The sequence below is a fragment of the Stigmatopora nigra genome, chromosome 10 (assembly GCF_051989575.1).
Source record: "Stigmatopora nigra isolate UIUO_SnigA chromosome 10, RoL_Snig_1.1, whole genome shotgun sequence".
Lineage (NCBI taxonomy): Eukaryota > Metazoa > Chordata > Actinopteri > Syngnathiformes > Syngnathidae > Stigmatopora > Stigmatopora nigra.
The window spans coordinates 4,801,163-4,820,903 of NC_135517.1; the positions used below are offsets into that span (position 1 = coordinate 4,801,163).

The 19,741-nt window shown below is 37.9% G+C and overlaps 1 protein-coding gene across 1 annotated transcript in view; it reads left to right on the forward strand.

Annotated features, from left to right (window-relative positions):
• col7a1 (collagen, type VII, alpha 1) overlaps nucleotides 1-19,741 on the forward strand; it is a 44,258-nt gene that overhangs the window by 19,624 nt on the left and 4,893 nt on the right. Inside the window, exons 61-109 of the mRNA XM_077725541.1 lie at nucleotides 22-57; nucleotides 437-508; nucleotides 602-646; nucleotides 917-952; nucleotides 1,104-1,139; nucleotides 1,617-1,721; nucleotides 1,948-2,013; nucleotides 2,957-2,992; nucleotides 3,073-3,108; nucleotides 3,197-3,244; nucleotides 3,325-3,360; nucleotides 3,839-3,964; nucleotides 4,041-4,250; nucleotides 4,687-4,722; nucleotides 4,849-4,893; nucleotides 4,961-5,077; nucleotides 5,178-5,249; nucleotides 5,529-5,573; nucleotides 5,692-5,727; nucleotides 7,078-7,113; nucleotides 7,966-8,010; nucleotides 8,133-8,165; nucleotides 8,249-8,311; nucleotides 8,442-8,477; nucleotides 9,157-9,237; nucleotides 9,328-9,396; nucleotides 13,006-13,041; nucleotides 13,257-13,316; nucleotides 13,396-13,440; nucleotides 13,525-13,560; nucleotides 13,932-13,967; nucleotides 14,045-14,104; nucleotides 14,185-14,310; nucleotides 14,381-14,452; nucleotides 14,517-14,552; nucleotides 14,638-14,697; nucleotides 14,780-14,824; nucleotides 15,753-15,788; nucleotides 15,951-15,986; nucleotides 16,263-16,319; nucleotides 16,406-16,477; nucleotides 17,014-17,085; nucleotides 17,201-17,236; nucleotides 17,329-17,409; nucleotides 18,267-18,320; nucleotides 18,919-18,972; nucleotides 19,052-19,114; nucleotides 19,184-19,246; nucleotides 19,335-19,451. Of these exons, the coding sequence (XP_077581667.1) occupies nucleotides 22-57; nucleotides 437-508; nucleotides 602-646; nucleotides 917-952; nucleotides 1,104-1,139; nucleotides 1,617-1,721; nucleotides 1,948-2,013; nucleotides 2,957-2,992; nucleotides 3,073-3,108; nucleotides 3,197-3,244; nucleotides 3,325-3,360; nucleotides 3,839-3,964; nucleotides 4,041-4,250; nucleotides 4,687-4,722; nucleotides 4,849-4,893; nucleotides 4,961-5,077; nucleotides 5,178-5,249; nucleotides 5,529-5,573; nucleotides 5,692-5,727; nucleotides 7,078-7,113; nucleotides 7,966-8,010; nucleotides 8,133-8,165; nucleotides 8,249-8,311; nucleotides 8,442-8,477; nucleotides 9,157-9,237; nucleotides 9,328-9,396; nucleotides 13,006-13,041; nucleotides 13,257-13,316; nucleotides 13,396-13,440; nucleotides 13,525-13,560; nucleotides 13,932-13,967; nucleotides 14,045-14,104; nucleotides 14,185-14,310; nucleotides 14,381-14,452; nucleotides 14,517-14,552; nucleotides 14,638-14,697; nucleotides 14,780-14,824; nucleotides 15,753-15,788; nucleotides 15,951-15,986; nucleotides 16,263-16,319; nucleotides 16,406-16,477; nucleotides 17,014-17,085; nucleotides 17,201-17,236; nucleotides 17,329-17,409; nucleotides 18,267-18,320; nucleotides 18,919-18,972; nucleotides 19,052-19,114; nucleotides 19,184-19,246; nucleotides 19,335-19,451 (2,955 nt within the window). The remainder of the gene's footprint in view (nucleotides 1-21; nucleotides 58-436; nucleotides 509-601; nucleotides 647-916; nucleotides 953-1,103; nucleotides 1,140-1,616; nucleotides 1,722-1,947; nucleotides 2,014-2,956; nucleotides 2,993-3,072; nucleotides 3,109-3,196; nucleotides 3,245-3,324; nucleotides 3,361-3,838; nucleotides 3,965-4,040; nucleotides 4,251-4,686; nucleotides 4,723-4,848; nucleotides 4,894-4,960; nucleotides 5,078-5,177; nucleotides 5,250-5,528; nucleotides 5,574-5,691; nucleotides 5,728-7,077; nucleotides 7,114-7,965; nucleotides 8,011-8,132; nucleotides 8,166-8,248; nucleotides 8,312-8,441; nucleotides 8,478-9,156; nucleotides 9,238-9,327; nucleotides 9,397-13,005; nucleotides 13,042-13,256; nucleotides 13,317-13,395; nucleotides 13,441-13,524; nucleotides 13,561-13,931; nucleotides 13,968-14,044; nucleotides 14,105-14,184; nucleotides 14,311-14,380; nucleotides 14,453-14,516; nucleotides 14,553-14,637; nucleotides 14,698-14,779; nucleotides 14,825-15,752; nucleotides 15,789-15,950; nucleotides 15,987-16,262; nucleotides 16,320-16,405; nucleotides 16,478-17,013; nucleotides 17,086-17,200; nucleotides 17,237-17,328; nucleotides 17,410-18,266; nucleotides 18,321-18,918; nucleotides 18,973-19,051; nucleotides 19,115-19,183; nucleotides 19,247-19,334; nucleotides 19,452-19,741) is intronic.

Here is a 19,741-nt window from a genome sequence, read left to right on the forward strand (position 1 = left end):
TTTGTACTTGTTGTTTTCAAGGGCGATCCTGGGAAATCCGGTGAACCTGGAAGAGATGTGAGTTTATTAAAACATTTTATCAAATGCATGAATAGAATATATCACTTTCAAGTTGATATTATACTATTATATACATATTTAGCCAGGTTACTCGGCCCAGTTTTACAACAATGTCACTGTAGAAATCTTAACAGACTTTTAAATTCCGGATAAAAGTCTCTCCTACTGAATTATCTTTAATAGGGAATGGTTACATGAAAACAGCCTTTTCATAATTACTCTTCCAGCAACACACACTGATAGAATCAATGCAAAAACATTACTGTATCTAATGTATTGCCATTAACATCCATAATTACAGATTTACATCACTAATAATTACAAATTGTATGTAAAAACTCCTGTATTAATAAAACACGGCTGAAAATGCCTCCAGGGTTTAGCAGGACTCCGAGGTGAACAGGGTCCCCAAGGACCTGCGGGAACTGCAGGTGCTCCAGGGATTCCAGTAAGTACAAGACACACACACACACACACACACCCTCACACACAATCAATGTAAATTTATTTACCAAAAATTGGTTTTTGTGTGACTTTTCAGGGTAAAGCAGGAGAAGATGGTAAACTTGGGCTTCCTGGAAAAATGGTAATAATGAGGATTCTGTCTTGCAAATGAATGTGTGGGTTGCATTGTGTTAAATGTGAATAGTTAGAGAATAGGATTTAGGTATGAATACTCTTATTTTCAATGGTCAGAAACAACAGACTTTTATTTCAGGCTTGACTACATCAGGTCTCTCCTGAATGAGTCTGTAAAGTGGTGCCATTAAATCACCTCAGGGATCTAACTGCAAAACTGGCTATCATTCAGTTTTCTCCTGTAGAGTCGGTAATGTTGTTTGTTTTGATTACACAGGGCGAAGATGGTTTGCCTGGAGAAGATGGGCGAAAGGTTTGTTTCCATTCTATGCGATTTTAAAACAAACACAAAAAAGGGCATGTCAGTTTGCAACTCCTCACTTTAATAGGAGGTGTGAACATTATACTTGATGATGTGTTCTCTGGATGGTGATGTTTTTTCTTTTTATTTTTTCATTCTGCAGGGTGACAGAGGAGACGTGGGAGCTGCTGGTCGAGATGTCAGTTTTGCCAAACCTCACTTACATCATCAATCTTCCCGAGTGTCTATTCTGTCACTTTAGTTTTCATTGTGTCTTCGTATCTGACATCCTCCCACCACTTCCTTTTTATTGATTTCGCTTTACTTCACTTTAATGTATAACACCTCAACTCAAACTCTCCAGCCTACTGCCTCAACTATGGTTTGTTCATCGTACTTTAGATCGTGCCTCATAATCCACTAATCTATCTCCCGTTCTATATTCTAATGATCAAAATGATCCTGTAAGAGAGAAACAGATCTGAGAGAAATCCAGAGCACTGCCAAATGTCAAACTTGTGTTTTCATGTGCAAATTCCGATTAATGATCTGTAAAACATCAGTGGAGGGTTGGCACTGGACACCTGATTTGATGTTATAGTTCAGACTCAACTATTGACTGAGGGGGGAAAAATCCCTGAGGAGAGGCTTAGTTGTGTAATCTTTTCTTTTGCAGGGCCGTGATGGGCAAAAAGGAGATCGTGGGCTTAGTGGTCCATCAGGCCCACCTGGTCTTACGGGACCTGCTGGACAGCCTGGGAACATAGGTCCTCCTGGACAGGTGGGGCAAGAAACATAATTGAAAAACAAAAATCATATAATTATTTTTTTAAAATAATTTCCAATGATAATTTTATACTTTGATAATAACATGAAATGCTGTGATACCCAACAAATTGCTGAATTGATGACTTTTTAGGACCTCCCACCTTGTTTCTCAATATTAGCATACAAAATCAATGAAGTACTTCATAGTCACTTATCTCTACACTTCACATCTCGATCAGGTTTTGTACGTCAAAGGATTGGACGCAGTGCCGATCCCAGGCCCTCAAGGACCCCCAGGAACATCTGTGAGTTGAGATGAAATTGCATTTCAATATTCTTAATAACATTTTGCAAATGTATTTAGCAGATTAACACATGCCACTGCTGTTACTGCAGTGTGATGTGCTGAGAATAATGTGAACCTCTAAGGACTACTGGGTAGACAGTCATTATGTGCTAAACAATTGTTCTCTGTTGCCTTATTCTTTTCTTGTATATGGTGCGAGGGTTTTTCTCCTCTGTGTTGAGCTCTCGTGTGGCCGTCTTATCCCCAACCGAATCGCCCTCCCACATGTAGTCGCAGTGATGTGTATTTTATCTAATCTGTCTCTGTATGTGCTTGCTTATCTGCTCGTGTTCTTTTGCTTCCACACTGGAGACAGCTGGGGGAGTTATATTATGCTGTCCCAATCTCAGGAAACACCTGCAGAGTACCTTATGAAAAATGCATGGCTTTTCACTTTTTCAAGGGCAAACCGTTTAAATTTGGTGATCAAAAGCCATTCTGACCTCACATTCCGTTTTGTCTTATAATACAATGCTTCAGGGGGTTAATACAGCACAAATATCCACTTGTACTAATTAGAAGTCACTGAGCGTAGTTAATTTTGACCCCCCCAAAAGCTCATTTTGGCTATATTTCAAGAATTCATTCCCTGATTGGAAGAGTATCTCGCATAGTGTTTGAAATGATGGAGCGATGTCATTTCATGTCTTAAAAGGCAACGATCAAGTGACGACATTAACTTTTTCACATAACACATCAAGCAATCATCAATGGGATATCTACAGTGAGAGTGCAGGGTTAAGTGAACACATGATTCTGGTGCCCTGCAAATGGCTGGCAACCCATTTGGGGTATCTCCAGACCATAGTTGGCTGGGATAGGCTCCAGCACCCCTTGACCCTCGTCACGATAAACGCTATGGAAAATGAATGAATGAATGATTCTGGTTCTTCTGTCTTTAGGGGGTACCGGGAATTCCCGGATCTGTGGGTGCTCGGGTAAGTGGTCCTTATTTGTCTTATTTACTTTAATGAGTGGTGGCCTAAGTCATCTTTTAATTTGAACTTTCCTGTTTCAGGGTGAGAGAGGCCCTTCTGGTCCTAAAGGTGACACTGTAAGTTCAGATTTTTGTCTCATTTGATATGCGATGTTGATGAGTGTGTTATTCGTGGTGACGCATGGACACTTGTCTTTCTCTGTAGGGGGACCCGGGAGAGGACGGAGCACCTGGAAAACCGGGAACTGCTGTGGTAACATATTCACAACTTTATTTGAATTTGTCTATTATGTGTCTGTATTATAATATATGTTTCTGTGTTTTAATTCCCAGGATGTAATAAAGGTCATGGCTAACCTTGGAATTCAGGTGTGTGAAACAAGTATATTTGATAGCTTTTTTGCTTAAAACCTTTCATTATCCCACTTGTGTTAAATGCTCTTAAATCCTATTAAATGTCTGAGTTTTAAAGGTTAGACAGAAAATGTTAAAATAAAAGATTCACATGATACAGGACTTGAACCAAAATGCATCATTTTTTGAACTTCACCATTGATATCCCATTTCTTTGATCAAATCCACTCTTGACTATTTTGAACATCAGGCTAAAAGCAAAATAGTGTTATTCACAGTGTCAGCTCTAATACACAACTTAAAATGTGCTTTTAAACCGCTCCATAACCTAAATTGATTCTGAACTCTACAGCAGAAAAGTTGCACAAAAGAGACTGATTACAAGCAATTTTCAAGCTACTGAAATGAAATGGAATGGACTACTTGAAATCATTTCACAGTCCAGCACCTGTAGCGACTGCACTCACTAGCTTTTGTTCCGCTGTCGATACAGGTGTCTGACCTGAAGACAATAGTGGATAGGAAAGACACCACTGTGACTGCTCCAGTGGTGAAGCCAGAGAGAGGTGAAAAAGGAGACCGGGGTGAAACTGGTCTAAGAGGGCCAGCTGGTGCAGATGTAAGTACAGTTTGGTTAGTTATAAAGAAACAATTGGCATTGCAGCAACTGGATATTTTTACTTATTTGCCATTAGGGAGCACGCGGCCATTCAGGGGACAGAGGGCCAAAGGGTGAACAAGGAGAGAGAGGTCCAATAGGAACACCTGGGCCTCCTGGAAGAGCCATTGGAGAACGTGGGCCAGTAGGACCTTCAGGGCCTGCTGGAGAGCCGGGAAAGCCGGGTATTCCAGGTGTCCCGGGGCGAGCCGGAGAACTCGGAGAGGCTGGAAGACCAGGGGAAAAGGTTAGAAAGGACTAGGTGCTATGTCTTTAGTATTAGATGAGGGGTTTTCGAACATTTTACCTTGATGGCACTGTTTACAAAAATTTAAAGGAGGGAAGTTGACATTTTATATGGTAACACGACCAATATATTTGGGAAACACAGTGAGGTCCTGAGATCTGGCAAGCCAAGTAGGCCAACCATTAGCAGCTTGTTATATTTTTATTTAGATTAGCTCATATTTAACTTTAGAAACCGTATTTTCACGACTATAAGGCACACTTGAAAGTTTTAAATTTTCTCCAAACTAGACAGGACGCCTTATAATCCAGTGTGCTTTATATATGGAAAAAGAAATAAAATGTGTAATTCATTGAGGGTGCGCCTTATAGTCGTGAAAATATGGTAAGCGTCAACTAAAAATGAACAATATTCTGCACATTTTTTGTCTTTTCAGGGTGACAGAGCCGAAAAGGGCGAGAGAGGCGAGACTGTAAGTAGAATCAATTGATAGATTGACTTCCATGCACACCACAGTCTACGCACAAAATAATTTATGAGAGAAGTTTGGATGAGAAATAAAAACAAGGACGAATAACCTCCATCCTTTCTTCTTTAGGGTAAAGCAGGAATTCCAGGGCTTCCTGGTCCACCGGGTCAAAAGGTAAATACATTGCTCATGTATTTTAACCCTGATATTTCTCAACTTTCTTCATCTTTTCTTCCAACAGGGTGCTTCTGCTGATTCAGCATTATCTGGTGCACCCGGCATCAGAGGCCCCCCTGGATTTTCAGGTCCCAAGGGGGACCATGGTGCTCCAGGGCAACTGGGGGCTAAAGGTGATCGGGTAAGAGTTAACGTGCAATATGATTAAATGCTTAGTCAGGCGGTGGCACTTTTTATAAGGGCATGTTTCCAACTAAATGGTGCGTCATTGGGTCTCACAGGGATTTGAAGGACCACGTGGTGAAAAAGGAGGCAGAGGCGAGACTGGCGAGAAGGGACAGAATGGCTCACAGGTATTAATTCTTCTTTCATTCTGCATATTATTGAAATAGTCTTATTATAATAAATATCCACTTTTTTAGTTTGAATAATAAAGAAACAAAGTGCCCCAGTGGTATAGTCGGTAAGCCGCAATTTGGCAACTACTACTATTACATTGTTTTTGGAAAGCATATTTTTAAAGAGTGCTATTTTCCTTTATTAAAAAGCAAAAGATTTTAATTTTCCCCATATCTCAAGGCTCAGTGAGATTTATTTTTAGGAATAACATGTGAAATGTGTTTTTATTTCAGGGAATGGCAGGGGAACCGGGTAAACCTGGTCAGGATGGGAAACCAGTAAGTGCTGCATGTTATGTTGTTTTTTTTAATATGTGCGCAAGTGCTAGTTTCAAATTTCAATTTGATTGTCATTCTCAAGATGTCAAATTTACATCTTTGTTTTCATTCTGTGCAGGGTCTAACAGGGCAAGCTGGTCCTCGAGGCCTTACGGTGAGTAAAGCCAGTAAAGGAATTTAGACTTACGTGTGATTTCCCGAGGTCACCTTGACACTGGAGCTTTCTGCTCTCTAACTTTGGACACACTTTAAGATGAATCTGCATGGCAAAGACTTGACTGTCAAACTTTCAGTCTTTTCTTTTCTTTAGTGAGTTCCTTCTGATGTATGTCCTCTTCCATCTTTTTCAAAGCATCTGTTGGGACCTGGATTTTTTAGTAGACCATTTTTATCCAAGTACATGCTCTCTTAAATTAAACTATCCTATACTATTAGTTGGTTGACTTCATACATACAAAATTAAGCCAATTATTCATCCATTCATCATCCTTACTGCGTATCCTCAAGGATTGCTCAAGTCCATCTAAGCTGACTTCAGGGATATATTTATCATATAGATATTTAAGAGGAACAATAGAAATTAGGGGTTTATAATATTGATAATTTAGAGAATGTCAGTATTCAATATAGCATTTGCTTTCATAGATTTGAGGTTAATTCTCATTGGCAGCTCGAGCTTAACTTTTTTTTTGTTTAATCCTTTGCTTTTGGTACTACTTTTACCTTTTGTAGGATTGGTTGCAAATGAGTTGCAAGCTTTTTCATCTACGGAATGTGACATTGTACCCTCCCTGGGAATCTAGACACGGTTATTAGTGAGCCTTGCACATCATGTTCCTTGCAGACAGACTTCACCAATTTAATCTTTCCATTTGTATATGAAGTACTTCAGAAATGAAGTGACAGGTTCTTCTTAAAATTTTAATGAAGACCAGTGGTCCACAAGGCATTGTATGTCCAACTCAAATTTTTTGAAGTCAGTTGTTTCTCTTTGCTTTTAAAATATTTAAAAAAAAACACCACATATTTTTCCTTTTTTTTTGTATTCATAAAATGAAAATGAATGTTTGCTCACATCCAAATTTTATAACCTTTGCCAGAATTTTCTGAGTCTTTGTGGGTTTTGGGCTGTTGCTGATTTGGTTGCAGTCCAAATAATGTTGTTGTCTCTCTGCTCTACTAATTGTGCATGCAACTGAACTCCATATTGGCTTTTCCCCTATTGCAGAATTGCAAAGCTTATTTATGAGTGTTTTGTTTGTTGAGACTGTTTATCTCTACCATATGTTGACCCAACTGCAATTGGTCAGATTTAGGGTGTATGTATAACCTTGAAATCATTGCTTTTATAATGTTTTCTTTTTAACTGATGACATTTTATACATAATATACCACGTTTACATCCTAAGAACCGGCTCTTTAAAAAAAAACAGCTTGTTCCTAAATCAATTATCCATGTTTCTGAGTACAATGTGTTCCTAACTTTTGACTTTTTCACTTGCAGGGAACCCCCGGAGATCCTGGTATCAGAGGACTATCTGTAAGGACACACACAACATACATAAACACAAATGCATCGCTGTAAATCAACACATGGGATTCTATTTATGTGACTGCTTGAATTTGCACAGTGTGACTTGTTGTTGATAATTTTGCGAATTCTTGCAAGCTGTCTTAATTTTATTTATAAAGACCCGTCGGGTGCACATGCACTCAAATGACAAATGTCTCATTTCGGGCTTTTTGGTGATACTGCCCTATTTGTCAAAGACCGTTTTATTCACAGCAGGTGTTGAAAAGATATGACAGTGACTGGGTGACAGGGTACATTTACCGTATACTTGTTCTGACTGCAGGATTACATTTCATCCAAACGCCATCATTTACCTTTTTCACTAAAAAAACAAAAACAAAGACCAAATAAGTCAAAAGACAACTATAATAGGTTAAAATAAAAAACATATTCAAGTAAAAGGGTGCAAAATATTGTCCTGTAGGCTTCGATTTTCTTCTGAATTGCAAATTTAAGATGATTAAATCGGAGCTCTTTTTTTTTTTTGATCCACAAATGGAGAGCATGCCACTCCACTTTGGCAAATAGGCACAACCAAGCTTGTGCAAGCATGTGTATCAGCATAAACCTGAATTTCCCTATGCTCCATCCACAAAAAAAAGAGCCTAGAATGCTTATGTAAATTTTTAATCATCCACATTTTGATATAAAAATGCAAAATCCAGGCTGAGCAACTTTTTTGTTAGCTGTAGATATTTCCATTTTATTCCAAAAGGCTTCTTAAATTCTAATTTATTATATATGTTATACCTTTGATAATCAATATTTAATGTGATTATACACAGATATATGTACCTTATTATTATTTTTTTTAATCAGGGCTCTCTTGGTCCAAATGGACTTCCTGGTCCACCAGGTGTGAAGGTGAGCTCTGTTTATTTTTTTTATGTTTTTTTAAATAGGCTGCTCTTTAGCAACCAGATTTGTTATTCTAAAATGTATTTAATTTTCCATCCCATTTATAAGAAGTGTAATTTGTTCCACAGGGTAATCAAGGAGAACCAGGAATTGGTGTTCAGGTAAGCCAATGCCATTTTTCTTCTTGGGTTTAACATTCTCATTACAATTCACAGTACTTGTGAGTTAATCTACTTCCTTCCAGGGTCCTCCTGGCGCTCAAGGCAGTACAGGACTGCCAGGAAATCCTGGTCCTCCAGGAGCTGTAGTAAGTATTTCTTATCAACAATGTGTCACTTCAAGCAAAAATCCTCTCGATTTTTTTCCTTGTAAAATTCTCCAAAAATCCCATGGTGCTGGTGTGTTTTGTCATACTTGTTCATTGTTCCCTCTTTTAGGGTCCACAGGGGCCTCCTGGTTTATCTGGGCAGGTGGTAAGTATGCAACACACAACATGCAATTTGGCATTTAGTTAGGGAATGATATATACAGTACTGTATGTATTCTCTCCATTCTATTAAATGTTTTTTTCAGTACAAACCAATGCTGGTAACTTATACAAGCCTTAAAAATACAAATGCACTTATATATACCTTCAATATACTTATATAGGCCTTAAACATACATTATAATACAAAATACAGCACTGAATCAACTTATGAACAAATTCAACTTATGAACAATTGCTCGGAACGTAACTCGTTCATAAGTAGGGGAGCAATATGTTTTAAACTATGTATATAATTAGACATAAAAGCCACCAATTTCACAATTAATCTCAGCAGGATTATGATTGATATTATTTATATATCTACAAGTTATTTACAAAGGGAAATACTATGTATTCACAATTGGGGGCTGCCATTTATTGTTTAAATAGTACATGGATTCCACAACCAAATGCAATGACTTGTAAATTATTTGATATAATTATCTTCATTTTGCTGTATGAAACTCACTTTTCACTACATGAAAATTCACCTCTTCCAATCTTTAACACCAGGTAGTTTTAATGTTAATGCATGTTTAAGTCAGTTTCTGCAATGCTTTTTTTTTAAATTCTGAATATGATTGTTTTAAACTCGATGACACCCTGTTTATGGGATATCTCAGGGTGAAGCAGGAAAGCCAGGAGTACCTGGAAGAGATGGAGTGCCTGGTAAAGAAGGATTGCCTGGATTGCCAGGGAAACCGGTTTGTGTATTCAACTGTCTATATTTCCAAGTGTCATTTTTCTGTCATTTTAAATCTTGTATCTATTTTATCTATACCTCCTTTCTGCAGGGCATTGTTGGCCAAACTGGTCAGATAGGTCTCAAGGGGGAACAAGGAGACAGTGGTCCTCCAGGGAAGGTGAGAAAATGTTGCAATAGTTTGTTCTGCTAGGCTATATTGAACAAGATCTAAGTGGCATGATGATTTAGTGCCTGCAGTCATAAAATAGCACCTCGGTGTTGCCGTTATTAGAATCCCGCGGACAAAGTTTTGATTTGATGCAAAGCGCTGCATGGTCAGGGGACCGTTGGCCAACTGACGATGTTGATGATGAGTCAACCATTTTTTTTCTGTAAAACAGCCTGAGGTCAACAGCAAACACTTTGCTTTTCTGTGCCCGGCCATGAAGTTTTCTGATAAAATGCATACAGTCAGTAGAGCCCCATCCGGTACATCAAATTCAGTACTATTATAGTATTGTAAAATTGAATTTCATGGCAGTTTGACCTTAGCTATACAGACTGAAAGCTATTGCTTGGTATTAGATTATAGCTAGGCAATATATTATTTAAATGCAAACTTACCTTCCCCTCACAAAGCTTCTTTCCTAAAATATTCGGCAAATAAAGTTCAAATACATCTCTAACGCCATATTTAGAGATAGAAATACAAAGTCCAACTACAACCAAACTAATATAAACCTTTTATGAAAGATGAAAACAAAAATTGTATTGCACCAAAACTATAGTATTTAATATAACGCATATTTACATTATATAATATGAAATATATCAATTTCATCTTTTCAATTGAATTACAGAATTTCAGCAAAATTTTCTCGATAATTTTCTGTACTATATATGTCAGGTTATGTCATATTTCATATCATATACTGTGTACCCAGTTTATGTGGTACATTAGTAGTACTTTCAACAAGCCATGTTGTAGTAGTTTTTTTAATATCCATTCAGGGTTAGGTCGTACTATTGCGCTTAGGTAATTATAATTGTAGCTCCTTTTGGCCTTTTGATTATTTCGCACTGTTTAGTGAAGAAAAGTCACATGTTGCTAAAATGAAATTACATGCAATTACTGTGACCACATCCCATTAGTGTCCATGAGAGAGGTATTACCTCCATAAACTGTAGAAGGTCATGCATCGCTCCCAGTACTCAGTATGGAATATAATCTCATCCCTGCTTGCCCTTAGCCTCCTAATGCACTCCAAAACTGCTTAAATTATTTGTGGCAAATAAATGACACCAACCACATAGCACATAGTTTACCAAAGTTTCTGTTTGCTTATTAGCAGGTTATCGTATTTGCATATAGTTGACGATTTCATTATATTGTCACACAAAAGCTCCAACAATTCCCACTAGTGTACTGCAGTGTGCATTTTTGTTTGTTTTTCATGTACTTGCTGCACTGTAAACAAATAGATGATAATGGATGTGAATTTCGGACTCACTCTTGCATTCCGTCATGGATAATCTAACCTGCCGGAGAAGCATTTCTTTCTGTCCCATGAAATTTGTGCAAGGCCAAATCTGCCAAAACACAAATCTTACTGCGAATGACATTCGAACAATACACTAGATGGGTATGAAACTCACAAATAGCGTGTAAATCTAATGCCCGCAGGACTTGTTCTCTTGCCCACTTTTGTCTTGGGGATGATTCTTTGGTTTTCAGTTAACCTGCAAAGCACATTACACACCACCTTCAATCAGTCACAATGCTTCGCACTGTTACGCCTTTGAAATTGAAAGCAGACTCTGGAGAATTATCGCCTTTTCTTGCTTTTGACATTTTGCATTTAAATGGCTGTAGACATCTTTTGGGAGATTGGCTTTGGCCTGTTCCAATTCTGTCAGGGAACCTCTAAATTAAATTCTAGAAGAATAGAAATGTCAGTCAAGGTCAAAAACATTGATACATATAAGCACAAATTAGAAAAAAAATCTTAAAATTCTCCCTCCTTGAATTCGTAACTGATCAAAAATTAATAACCACTACATTTGCACCCAACCACATTGTGAGTGCACTAAGCGAGTGTTTTTTTTTTCAGATTAGAAAGTATGTTAGCTGCATGCATCTGGTCACATGACTCATAGCAAAGTACGACACAGTCATCCTGTTCTCAAAGGCTAGACCAATTGATTTGCCTCTGCGTGAGCCACCAGCCACTAAACATCACAGCCTGCACAGCACTGCCACACGCGAGCCAACTTTTAAAGTGTACCCAGGCAGACTGTGATGCATGCAGTGGCACTTTCATTCATATCAATTCACAACTCTTATGAATTCTGAGCTCTTCAATAGAGAAGTGGTTCCTTTCTTTCTTTTTCCTGGCTCTCTCCACAGCATCAATTTTCACCCCAGAGTATGATGCAAATAACTATGTGACGCATTTGTTAGATATTTTATGGGATCCATAACCTTGTTATCAATGAATTAGCACTTTTTTATTTTAGACTTAGACAGAAACAGTGCACACAAGGTTTTGTGGATTGATTGGGATATATAAATGTGTGTAGATGTGTTTGCAACTTCACTTTTATCTAAAGTGCAATTGTAAAAAATCTAGCTGAATGATGCCATTTTATTTTTGTGATAACAGGCCACATCAAGAGTAATGATTCCCTCAGTTGAATATAAAATCAATTTAATAATAGTAATACTAGATGTCACCTCATTATATACAATGGATGTGATAGATAAGTATTGACGATAACATAATAAAAATTGGCATACAAGTGAAAAGTTACTCTATTGTTTAATTAAGCAGTATATCCATGGATGTAGCTTGGGGCAATTCTATCTTCAGCAAACTTGTCATTTCAGTTTGGCTTTTCCGCTCATCTACAAAAATGAAGACACTTTATCCGTATTCGTGTCTCACATAAACCGATGCTTCAGGCTTAGATCTGGCCCTGGCTGGGAATTTGTCATCTGTGCTTACAGCTCTAATGCTTAACACTGATGATTCACATTATTTAATGCATGAGTTGAAAAATGTTTCGGAGTGAGTTAAAATTGTTTATTTTAAAATATTTTTAACAGTGTCAATTAAGGCGTTTTACTTGTTTATTTTTCTAACTGCAGGCAGACTTTACAGTGACCATTCAGTAAAAAAAATGAGTAAAGAATGATATTGAAACATACCTTACTATCAGTTTTTGGCATTTGTTGTGTTACTAACCTGACCCTGTGACGAGTTTGTTGAGTAGATCCTCACAGATGAGTGTCTCAGGTTCAGCACCTAGGACAGCGCCACCCCACACTGTCAGGCAGTTCAACAGTTTGATGAATTACTTGCGACACCCGTTTCACTATCGTGTACCAACATTTTTTTCCTTTTTTTCACTTATATTTAGAGTGCATACAGCTGGTAGTGCTGTAATTGTGCATAGTTTTTTTTTTCCTAAAAAAAAGAAACTTGACAACTCTAAGCTATTCAACATACTTGAGAATGAAGAGAAAATAATCAATGTTTGACTCTTGAAAGTGAACCATCACATCCTTGAAGCAATGAACACGTAGAAGTGAATTTTATTTTAACACTTTTAACACACAATCGAGTGGCTGGAACAAGTACCACCTCTGGAGTGGAAGAAAGAAGTGATTTTCTAATAATCTCCTGCAGATCATATTGAAACTGAGTTTTATTATCTACTAGAAAGACACCTTGCTGTGCTTTGTGAGGTAGTAATTATGATTGAACTTTTTTGTTCACTCTTCCAGGCTACACCAGGACTCCCCGGTGTCAAGGGAGAAAAGGTAAGTCCGTTTTTCTAGTTGGCTGAACATTCGGTGTAAAATCTTTATTCCTTTAAAAGACAGTGGAGAGCAATCTAAAAGTTGGCTATTAAGACATTTATCCTACATTCATATTTTGTCAAATGAATGGGTTAAAAAATAATTTGTGCATTAAAACAGTTTGTTAAGTGAGCAAACAATAACAAAAAATTAAAGTCTTATTCTTTGCAAATTAGGGTTTTCCAGGACAAACACTGCCAGGAATACCAGGAGAGCGAGGACTACCAGGTGAAAAGGTGAGTACATTGCATTTGTCAGAGAGTGAGGGCAGTGTGACAAATGTCCTTTTCTAAACTGCTTCTTGATGTCATTCAGGGTGGCCGTGGAGACAGAGGTCTTGCTGGCACGAGGGGCGAACGAGTGAGTTAGAAAGCTTGCAGTTCATTTGCATACAACATATATGTTGTTCATTGCCGTGACCGTGGGATATGTTGTCATCATTAGGGAGAAGTTGGTGAAGCGGGACAGCCTGGAGAAAATGTGAGTGGTTCAAGTTGTCGAGACTAATTTCAATTCACGAGCTACAAGCTTGATGGTGTAGAGCATGTGTGAAAGTAGCGGCCTGGGGGCCAAATCTGGCCCGCCGTATCATTTTGTGTGGCCCGGGAAAGTGAATCATGTGTGCCAACTTTCTGTTTTAGGCTCAAATTAATAAGAAGAGTATAGATTTATATTAAATTTCCTGATTTTTTGTTTCCCCTTTTAAAATCAATAATTGTCATTTTTTTAATCTGTTTTTTGTGTTTTTAGTTCAAAAATAATTTTATTGTGTGCCCTATGGCTGATAGTCAACCAGCCTAAAGTGTAGTCTGCTACTCCGATTCAAATGTTTTATCTTGCTTTTCCTCCAGGGAACTCAAGGTCCACCTGGGTCAAAGGGAAACAAGGTGTGTTATTAATTTATTTTTCATATCTGCATTTCAACTATAGCAAAATCTATAAATGGTAACATTTTATGCCGTAGGGAGAGAGGGGCATAGGAATGATAGGACCTGCTGGAAGCACTGGACCACAAGGTTTAAAGGTGAGTCTGGCATAATGGCATTAAAATGTAAATAATTCATTTTAAAATGAACATTACAACATTGTCCTTTTAACTAAAAGGGAGATCCAGGTCTACCCGGGTCAGCTGGTCCTCCAGGGTTGCCGGGGAAGTCTGGGGAGGGTGGGCCTCCCGGTTTGAGAGGGGAAATTGGAGACCAAGGACCACCTGGACCACCAGCAGAGAGGGTTGGTATATATATTGTTCGTTTTGCTTGTTGTGTTTTAATAATGTTGTTGTCATCATTGTGCAAAAAAGGGTCTCCAAGGATTTGTGGGCCGGCCTGGGAATATTGGACCTCCTGGTCCTGTTGGACCTGCTGGGCAAGCTGTAAGTTCATTTCCATCATAATGAAACTGCATTTGATTGAATTCTTTAAAAATGTATTTTCCAGGGAGCTCCTGGTGAAAATGGTATGAAAGGAGACAAGGTAATGATCCCATGATTGAACACATCATTGTAAATGTGTTAGGTGCCAATGAGTATATATAAATATGGAAAAAAATTCTGACCAGGGCGAAACTGGACTTGGCGTGACAGGTCCAAGAGGAGAAAGGGGCGAACCAGGGATCAGAGTAAAATCTTCACTATCCAAACAGGAAAGCTGAATTAGCACACGCGTACATGCTTCATTTTTTTGTTTTGTTCATGTTTTAGGGTGAAGAAGGTCGCCAAGGCTTGGATGGCGAGAGGGGACTAACGGTGAGTGTCTACATTTTGATTTTTTTTTTAAAAGGACAATTCTACTGCCACAAGTTTTGGGATTTTACTGTACAATATATTCTTGATGTTGACTTCGCATAGTAAATAGTTTGACATACGCTGGGATGTCTATCATCGATGGATTGTGCTCCTTTTTTTCTGCAAAACTGGCGATTATATTGGTTCAGGCGACCACCTGTTAGAAATTAGAGCTCCAAAAAGTCATAGTATAGCATCCTTAGGATTTCCTGCTGCTACCGATAAAATTATTGTAGTCCTGTATCGATATTAACGCAACACTCGTATCCAGTCTTGTGATTTCCCACCGTAAATTGTTGATGGAATGAGAGAGCAATTCATTTGCCTTCTTTTGGCTGTGCATATTATATATGCTATGTGACAGAAGGCATCCGTTCATCTGTTAATGTGGGTGGATAGCATGAATGTATAAATTATCTGCTGGTAGAAATACAGTAGGTACAATGATTAAATACGTTTCAACAAATCGTTGAATGAGTTGAGCTTGGAGTGATATTAGTACCAACCAATTAATTTAACTGTTTATTTACTTTAACTGTTAAATATTTATAGCATAGGAAGTCACCAAGGCACATATTTCATTCAAATCAGCAAGTGGTTTACTAATTTAATATTCATTTACATCAATTGCCTTACTCGGTTGGGTGTCTTGTATTTTTAATGAAGGCATGATTTGAACTAAGATCCCTTGTAAAAGATTTATAAGACATATTAGGTGTATTTGCACAAGATATTGGAAAAGTGTGAAGAAAAAACTTTTTTTGTTGTATATATATTTTTTAATCATTTAATTTCTTGCCACTCTTTTGGTAACAGTCTAAATGATGCTTTCCATTGTGAATATCTGTATAATTGTGTTTTTGGTTGTGTATTTGTGCCAATCCATCAGGGTACACCTGGGGTGCGCGGAGCTCGGGGAGAGAAGGTGAATATTAATGACCAATCATTTCCCATTTCTTCAAATCATCATGCAAGCACCATCCCATAAAAATTCAATTTGTGTGAGATAAATTCCATTGACATGCCAGGATTAAATGTTTTTGCTCTTTTTGTCCTTTTTTGTTGTGGTTGTCTTGTTTGTTTGCAGGGAGATGTCGGCCTGCAAGGCGGGAGAGGAGAAAAGGTGTGTGCATGTTAATATCTAATAAGCTCCACTGAAATGGCCTGTCTGTCACTTTCCTGTGGTGACTCATATGCATAAACTGAAACTTAATACAGGAAAAAGAACAATGTGATGGCATAAACAGACTGTGATAGACTGACAGTTAATATAGTGCATATAATGTTTTTACTGGAAATGTCGTGAGAGTTCACTTGTGAGCTATTGTACATGTTTAGGAGGATTATCTACATGCTGTGGCTTGATGTATGAGTTTTAATGCAATCTTGATTATCATAGGGGGACACAATGCTGATTGGGGGACCTCCTGGGGAAAAGGGCAACATGGGAGAACAAGTGAGTGAAGAACACAATTTTACAAGATGTTTTCTCAGTGTCAAAGTCGACAAATTGTAAACGTAATCATTGAATTTCTATTTTAGGGAGACAGGGGGCCAAAAGGTTTGCAAGGGGAAAAAGGAGGCAAGGGTCAAGAGGGACCCTCAGGGGAGCAGGTGAGTGTGTCGGAATGCAAACTCCAAGATATTTTTGTCTTAACTTTTACACCAGCAAATTAAATATTCTATCATAGTTTGGATGTAAAGCAAGTCAAATATTCCCCATGATGATATTCAATATGCATAATTATATGGAAGTTTCAACATGTGCTTTCACAAATTTGACAAATAAAAGCAAATATACATTTCGACATTTTAATGAAGCTTTATGAGGGTTGGAGAATGATTTTAACTTGTTTATTTGGCTCAATGTATGTTTTAAATAAGATTATGTAGGAAAATAACAATTGAAGATGGGTTAAGGGTCATTATAATTGACAATCTTGAGATTCCTTTACTTTAGGGTGTAAAGAACCAAAATATTCTTCCAATTTCTGCTTCATGTTGATTTAAAAATGGATTTCTACATCACAGATTTTTAATTGAACTAGTGATCAACTAACCAAATATTTCCATACAATGAAACATCATAAAAAATACACAATACATTTAATATTTGTCACCTGACTCTCCCCCAATGCATTGATAACCAGGGTCTGAGGGGAGAACCTGGAGAAAGAGGCTCCACTGGGTTCCCTGGTGCACGTGGTCCTGGTGGACAAAAGGCAAGCTCTACATAAATGATCATTAGTATAATAATTTTAACAAAAAATGTGTCAAAATTAATAGATAGAGGATTTTGTTGTTGTTTTAATGAGTGTTTTTGCAACATTTCTTCAGGGAGAAGCAGGTCCGGCTGGCGTGTCTGGTGAAGCGGTCTGTTTCCTTATACACCAATATTATTGTCTATATTTGGCATGCCTTTGTAAATGTAGCCAAACAAAGAATGAGTGTGTTCTTTCTCCCAGGGCTTACCTGGAAAAGATGGGTTTCTCGGGCGTAAGGGTGACAAAGGAGAGATTGGCTTCAGCGGAATGAGAGGAATAAAGGTAATTTCACTCAGCTCGTGGCATTTGTTTTCAACCATGAAATGTCTTTCAGGGGTGGATAAATGCGACTAACGATATCATTACTGCATGAAATTGATTAGACTGTGGGTGGGAATATGAATTTGAACTCAGTCAAAATTAGAAGTGATGAAATAAAATGCTGTGCAAAATGTATTTGAAACTATTTGCTAAAATGTTGATACTTGAATTTAATATAGTGACATTATTCCTTGAGAGCCATACTCTGAATTTAAAAGTAGAAATATGTGAAAATGTGAGCATTTATTATTCATTTCACCACTTTGAAAGTAAAAAACAAAGGCTGAATTCTTATGAAAACATTGTTTCACTGTTGCTAATCAATGAGTATGCATGCAGAAGTCTAATGTAGAAAAATTATGATTTTAAAAAGGCCATATACACCCATCAAAAGAGCCACATATGGCTCCGGAGCCATAGTTTTCCTACCCCTGGTCTAAACTATGGTAAAAAAAATGTTAGAAATACAATGGCCCCTAATCCAAAGCATTATTATTATGGCTATTTAAACAATTATAGTATTTAAACAATGTTATTTAGATCACACTTACCACGAAAGATGAAGTCTAGTGACATAATAAAAGTATGCTTCTCATCTCCTTAGTGGTTGTTTTGCTGCTTTTATTATAAGTGCCCCCATGTACAATTGTCATGTCCATTTGCTTTTCGTGTGTGAAAATGCATCAGTCTCAGTGGTAGCTGAAAGGACTAATGGCCTGTGAATGTACTGTTAGGGTGCATTTTTGCTCCCTTTGTTTCTCACGAGCCTTTTTGTGCGTCTCTCACTGTGATAAATTTGTGTGTGTGTGTGTTTCCAGGGTGACAGAGGATTCAAGGGGCTCTGTGGAAATGATGGACCCAAAGGAGACAAGGTGAAAGATGAAAAGATGATGATGGAAAAAGCTATATTCTCTGTCTTTTTAAATGCCTCATTATGATAGCAATTTCCCCTTATTTTGCGCTTGAACACAAATTAAATTGGAGGAAAGTTTTTTTAAAAATCGATGATCACTTTTCCTGATTCATCGTCCTTTGTTTGTGGTCTGAGTTGAGGGACCAAAAAAAAGTGTGGAATTTAAATTCAAATGTTCTCCCTGTACCTATGTGGCTTTTTTTCCAGGTACTCTGGTTTCCCCCCACATTCCCAAAAAATGTTTTAGGCTAGTTTAACACACTAAATTAGTATAATTGTGAGTGTGACTGATTGTGCCATGCGATTGGTTGGCAACCAATTCAGGGTGCCCCCTTCCTACTGTCCATAGATGGCTGGAATAGGCTCTAGCACCCCTACAACCCTTTTAGGGATAAGCAACATGGAAAATGAATGAATGAAAGTTAAAATAAGACTGATTAAAAAGGATTTATGGGATTCCAGATGTATAATTAACCTTTTTTTATGTTTACACACCCAATATCCGATTTTTCTTCAGTGAAATTATCACAAACAAAAATGTATATGTATTTAAACAGGGGGATAATGGCTTTCATGGGCGACCAGGCCTATTAGGAAGAAAAGGTGATCAGGTATGACAAATAGTAAAGAAGGAATCACTTATTTGTTCGTGGTGGCAACCAAAACTGATTTTTTTTTTTTTATTTGTAGGGGGATGTTGGGCCCTCCGGAGCGCCAGGAATCCATGGAAAAGAAGGGATAGTTGGTCCCAAGGTGGGTTTGGTAACCTGTTAAAAGTAAAGAATTGTTTCAATGAATATGAACTTCATATTGTCTTTGAAGGGGGATCGTGGTTTTGATGGTGTTGAGGGTCCCAAAGGAACTCAGGGTGACAAAGGTGAAAGGGTGAGTGAGAACACTGGCCTATAATGATCTTAACCTAACAACATATATTGCTAAAATATAATCAACCATTCCCATGACCCCCCCGTAGGGGCCGTCTGGTGTCCCCGGCCCACCTGGGCCCAGAGGAGCAGACGGTGCAACTGGACTGACAGGCCCCCAGGGCCCGGCTGGTGTTAAAGGTCCTGAAGGCCTCCAGGGACAGAAGGTGATGCGTCACAATTTTATTCTTAAACCACTTTATAGAAAGTGCAGCATGATCAGGCATCACTGGACATTTAACTGAATGGATTTTACTTTTTTAGGTGGCAAGTAAAGTCACAATGCATGATTGTTTTGGGTTTTTTTGTTTAGTTTTTTCAGAGGAACCATATTAGCTCTTTTTTTGTGTTTTTTCACCTATACACCCCCTCAAATGAGTTGGTTTTGTCGCCAGGCATGATTGACAGTTTGAGTTTTGACTTTGAAACCTTGTCTCCTTCATCATCAAGCTCATAA